Source organism: Myotis davidii, unplaced genomic scaffold (genome assembly GCF_000327345.1).
Source record: "Myotis davidii unplaced genomic scaffold, ASM32734v1 scaffold198, whole genome shotgun sequence".
NCBI classification, from domain to species: domain Eukaryota; kingdom Metazoa; phylum Chordata; class Mammalia; order Chiroptera; family Vespertilionidae; genus Myotis; species Myotis davidii.
In genome coordinates, this window is record NW_006291485.1 from 1,599,352 (window position 1) to 1,604,845 (window position 5,494).

General features: G+C 59.2%; 1 protein-coding gene across 1 annotated transcript in view; it reads right to left on the reverse strand.

The window, feature by feature from the left end:
• EFNA2 (ephrin-A2) overlaps nt 1-5,494 on the reverse strand; it is a 13,753-nt gene that overhangs the window by 7,967 nt on the left and 292 nt on the right. Inside the window, exon 2 of the mRNA XM_015564658.1 lies at nt 5,368-5,492. Within this exon, the coding sequence (XP_015420144.1) occupies nt 5,368-5,492 (125 nt within the window). The remainder of the gene's footprint in view (nt 1-5,367; nt 5,493-5,494) is intronic.

Consider the following 5,494-nt stretch of genomic DNA (forward strand, 5'->3'; position numbering starts at 1 on the left):
GATCACCCTGCCAAAGTCTGCTCCTCTAGGCAGCCCTCCCAGCCCTGGGTGATCCCTCACTGACCAGGGCTCCCTGTCCTGCCCTTCATGGCCACCCCAACGTTGCCAACTGCCCCCTCTCCCACCACCTAGCAAGCTGCTAATTAGCTCCAATTGGGCAATTGTCAAGTCATTAGGAGCTAATAGCAAAGCAACTAATTAAGGATCTCACCCAAAATGCTGGGGGCACTTCCCAGACTGGAAACTGAGGCACTGGTGAGGTGGGTAGCACGCCCAGGCCCTGGGTGCCCATCTGGCACCCTAGTGGGGCAGAGCCCACTTGTCCCTGCCTGCTGCTCCCAGTGAGGTCCCTAAGGCCTCAGTGCCCACCCCTAGGCCTTCCAGGGGCCAAGAAGACATTTCTCCATCTGAGGCCTGGCCACCAGGACTGGGCGGCTGGGTGGGACCTCAGGGGAAATTAGGGCCCCAAGTAATGCAGGGTTGGACACAACATGTATGGCCTTTCGGGTGCAGGGGATACACTGAGTACAGGGTGGGCACAATAGGTGGGGAGGGGACACAGAATCAGCTCCAGCCCTGGGCCTCAGTCTCAGTAAGACATGCCCCAGAGGCATAGGCCTGTCTTCCCCCAGAATGCACCCAGTGTCTCTGACACTCCTTGGCCAGCCCCAGACCCGGTTGCCTTTTGGAGGGGGGCGATGCCCAATTGGGCCTGGCTACCCCTGCCCTTGGATGACTCACTTAATCTGGGTCTGTGAAATGGAGGCACAGGGTGGGTGGGTTAGGGGGCTGCATGGCTGGGGTGTGGGCTGGGCGAGGGGGTAACTTGACCTGTGCAGTGAATTAAGCCCTTTGAAGTCAACATCCTTGGGTTGACAGGGAGACTGAGGCATAGGAGACCAAGTGCCTACAATAGCCAGGTGGGTGCAGGGACAGGCGTGTGCACCTGTAGCGGGGTCTGGCTGGCCACCAAGTTCAGTCTGATTTGTGCTCACACATCAATCTAGGATGGGAGCAGCATGGTGGGGACAGCAAGTGCAAGGGGGCTGAATGGAGCAGTTTGAGTCACTCCCACCTGGTGGGGGCCTGGGCTCCCTCCCAGGTGGGGCATGGCTGGCCATGTCACCTATTCCTGGAACATCACTATCATTGTGGATTTGGGGGCCTGCAGGCCCCTCCTCTTGCCCACAGGGACTGCTTCGGTTTCTCCTCTTTGTGCCCCTTAAGACTCCTACTACATGCCCTAGCTGGTCTGGCTCAGTTGACAGAGCGTCGGCCTGTGAACTGAAGGGTCCCGGGTTCGATTCCGGTCAAGGGCACATGCCTGGGTTGCAGGCTCGATCCCCAACAGGGGTCGTGCAGAAGGCAGCTGATCAATGATTCTCTCTCATCATTGATGTTTCTATCTCTCTCTCCCTCTCCCTTCCTCTCTGAATCAATACAAATATATTTTTTAAAAAAAGACTCCTACTGCCATCTGCTGAGGGGCATAGCCTGCCAGCCCCGACTTCATGGAGGAGACACAGGCTCAGAGCAGCCAAGCTGCCCACCTGAGATCACACCTATGGTTCTAGGATCCATAAATCCAAGTCCAGACCCTCCCACGCCTACTGGACCCCACCTTCTGGCCCCAGGCCCCCAGACCCATTGATCTCGCTCTCCAAGCCTCTTAAGCCTCAGAGGGTGAGTTTCTTTCAAACAAAACAAAAAAGCCTCAAGCAGCAAAATACAGCATCGCCCCTTCAGAGCCACCTCCCCCAGAGGCCCAGGCAAGGCCAGCAGGGAAGGGGATTCGGCTAGGGGCCCCACACCTACACCACAGGAACATCCTCCCCAAGCCCACATTTCCCACCAGGCCATTTGAGAGGAAATGTGGGTAATCTGGAGGGCCAGGGGAGGGTGGCAAAAGCCCGAGATGCCTGGCGGGGGTAGGGACTAAGCCCAGAGCCCCCACCCAGGTTGGCAAGGCTGGGTCCAGTCTGCTGAGGTGCTCCAGTCAAGTGGGGAGTATGAGGGTTGGCAGGTACCCTGCATGGTACCCGCTGTCAACCTCAATGGAACCCTCTACACCAGCGGCCGCCAACCAATGGTCTGCGGACCACTGGTGGTCCGTGAGGTCCGAAAGGTTGGTGACCGCTGCTCTACACCGCAGGCAGCATGGGACCCGAGGGATCAGCAGGGACCCACCTGCCCCAAAGAGGAGGTGAAGGGTGGGCAGGGAAGCATACTGTGCCACCATCAGTGAGGCCCTGGGACAGCCAGAGCCAGACTGCACATGCAGACACACATGTGCTCTCCACAGACACACTAAAGACACACATGTGCACACAACACACAAACACATACATTCTCCCCATGCACAAATATGCACATGCAGATAGGCATATGTACCCCCAGACACCGCACACATTCCACACACAGACACACTCCTGCAAATGTGTGTTACACCCTCCACACGTGTGCACTCCGGGCATAATCACATAGACACATGTGCAAACAAGCCAGGGCCGCCATACATAGGTAGGCACATGTATCACCCTGCCACACAGACATGCACCTCCCGGGGTCCCTAGGACACCCTGTATGTCAGGAACAAGAACACACCTCAACAAATACATCCTGCAGCCCCTGCACCCCCCATGTGCACAAATGCACAGGTAGCCCCACATTCGGCCAATGGCCAAGCCAGGTGAGGGCAGCTGGCCCAGAACCCTGGCCCAGCACAACCTAGCTGGGGACAGGCTCAGAGACACCAGCAATGGATAGCAGCTGGTGGGAGTGCCAGGGGAGGGTGGCTGGACTGGCGACAAGACCCCACCCTACGACAGCAGTAGAGGTAGGTGCGAGGCTCCCTCTTCTGCGAACTCCGCAGGCCAAAGGAAATATCTGCACAGCAGAACATAACTTGGGAAAAAGCTACACACTTACTACCTCAGTGCAGGTACCAGGCCCAGCCATGCGAGGGCAGCTGGCCTCACCGCAATGCCACCAGTGCCTGTCCATCTCCACCTGAGCGCAGCCGCCACTCATGCTCTGCTCTTCTGCCTGTCTGTCCCCGCCTCGAGCTGCCCAGCCCTAGCTCTGTCCCCTTCCTCAGTGCCTTTTGTGTGTGCCTCTTTGAGGCTCAGTGACCCCACCCCCTCTTCTCGTTTCTGTCTCCTCAGCCTGCCACAGCCACCAATCTCTCTGATTTGACCCCATCCTTGGCTCTTCCAACCAGGCCTGTCTCTCATCTCTGTTCCTGGGACTACCTCACTCTTCAGGCCTGCTCTCCGACCCTGTGCCCCTCCCCAGGCTGTGGTCCCTGGACTGGGTGCCCTTGGGAAAGTTGCATTCCTGGGTGCCCTCAGACCCTGCGGCCCAGCACCACCCCTCCTTCTGAGATACCCATTACTGGGCACAGGTTCCAGTCCAGCCACCCCTGGGCACTAAACCTCCCAAGGGGTCCCCAGGCACCAAGGTCCCCTTTGGAAGAGCTCCCAACTTCAGCAATGAATAGAGTCCCGATCTGGTCCCATCCAACCCCCACTCCCATCACAAGCTGTCGGGGGGGTCACCTCCCACCTGGGACACCCCAGGCAGGAGGATGAGAGGGAGGTGAGAAAGGTATGCCGGCCAGGGTCTGCACCAGACACGCAAGGCCATCCCCTTAGGCGGCTCTTCAGAGCGGGGCTGTTGGGTCAGCAACAGTGGTGACCAAGTGGCAGCAGAGCCAGGACTGGGCACCTCCTTTCCCTGGCAGGATCCTGCCAGCAGCACAGCCCTGTGGCAGAATGGGCAGAGGGCTGCCTCAGTGACCCCCATCTGTCCCAATTCACCCTGGTTCGTCCTGGTTTGTTTGCAGCTCCTCATGTGTTTGGCATTTGCTAGAACAAAGGACAGGCCATGACAGGGACAGGGATTTTGGAGCCGTAACCAAAAACTTGGGCCGGGAAGCACTGCCTGCTGGGCTCCCTGCTCAGCCAGCTTCAGGGAATAACCATAATCAAACCCACATGTGACCAGCGGGGCCAGTGATGAGGGGAAGGGGTCCAAGGTGGCCTGGCCAGCCCTCCTTGGCATGGGGTCTCTATCCTGGGCTCCAGGGTCCGACCCTGCAGCTGGGCAACTGAGGGGAGTGTCTGGGCGTACTCCCTGCCCCCACGGCGGACACTGGCCACCCTTGTCCCACAGCCTGCCTCAAAGACTGCCCTTTATGCAACTTTCGGCCCAAAGACTTGAGGACAGCAGGGAACAGTGGGGGGGACGGCAGGCTTAGAAAGGAACACGGCAGGAATTGGAAATGAAGAGAAAGTGATCAGTGGCAGAGGGGCAGGGAGCTGGGAGGCTGGCCACCTAAGACCCCCATGTACAGCCCTGCCGCCATGGGAAAGCGACCATGAGTGCTGAAGCTGGTAATAAAGCCATGGGACCTTGGAGCCCTATCTCCATGAGACCCCTAGACTACTCCAGCCTTCAAGGGACAGCCCAGAGAGAGGCTTCTGCTAATGTCCAGGATGTGGTCAGTCACCAGCAAACTTTTCTCATGTTCTCACTTTGCTACCCCCCAGATTCTACTCAGCACCCAGCACTGAGGAGGTTGTGCAGGCAGGCAGGCAGGCGTTGGCACCTCGGCAGGCTAGGAAAGAGGCCACCTGGGTCGCTGCCCCAGCTCTGCTCCCTTGCCTGACCTTGAGCCACCTGCTCATCCCCTTTGCCCCTCAGTTTCTCCCATCAAACACTAGGAGGATTGGCGAGGGTATTACCCGTCAAGACTCCTGGGACTGACCCCCAGCTCCCTAGGTACCTCAGTCTCCCCCGACCTACAAAGTTTGGACCTGAAACCCTAGAGTGCAGGTGGACCTGGGTCAGTAAAAAAGTACATTCCAACTTCCTCAAGTTATACTGGGGACCTGCTGGCAGGATGTACCTGTGGACCCAGGGGGCCAAGGTCCCCCATCTCCAGGTGCAGCTCAGTGCCAAGGTCCCGAGGGAGCCCCACCAACTCTGAAAGGGGGTTACCTTCCCTGGAGAGCCTCAAGGGATGGAGTCCCCCAAGTCTGGAAAGGAACTTAGGAAGCTGCACAGCTTCTGAGGATGCCAGAGGGGATCCCCAAACTCCTGGGGATGGCGGCGCTCTGGGACATGCAGGCGCAAGTCCCCAAGACTGCATGGCAGTAGGGCACCCTGGAAGGGGAATGCATGAGTAGCACGAGTACCCCAAACTCCGGGGGTGCCGGGACTCCCTGGGGGCTCCCCGGGGACCGGGCACCCTCCACTCCAGAAACAGCGAGTTTGGGGTACGGGACACCCAAGCTCAGGGTGGGGAGGCCGGGCCCGGGGGTAGGCATCTGGGGTCCCCCAGCGCCCCGTTCCCACCCGTGCTCACCTGGGGTTGCTGCGGTTCCAGTAGACTGCGTAGCGGTCCGAGTTGGCTCGGGAGGCGTCCTCAGCGCGCGCTAAGGGCAGCGGCGGCGGCGGCGGCAGGAGCAGCAGAAGTAGCACAGGCAGCAGC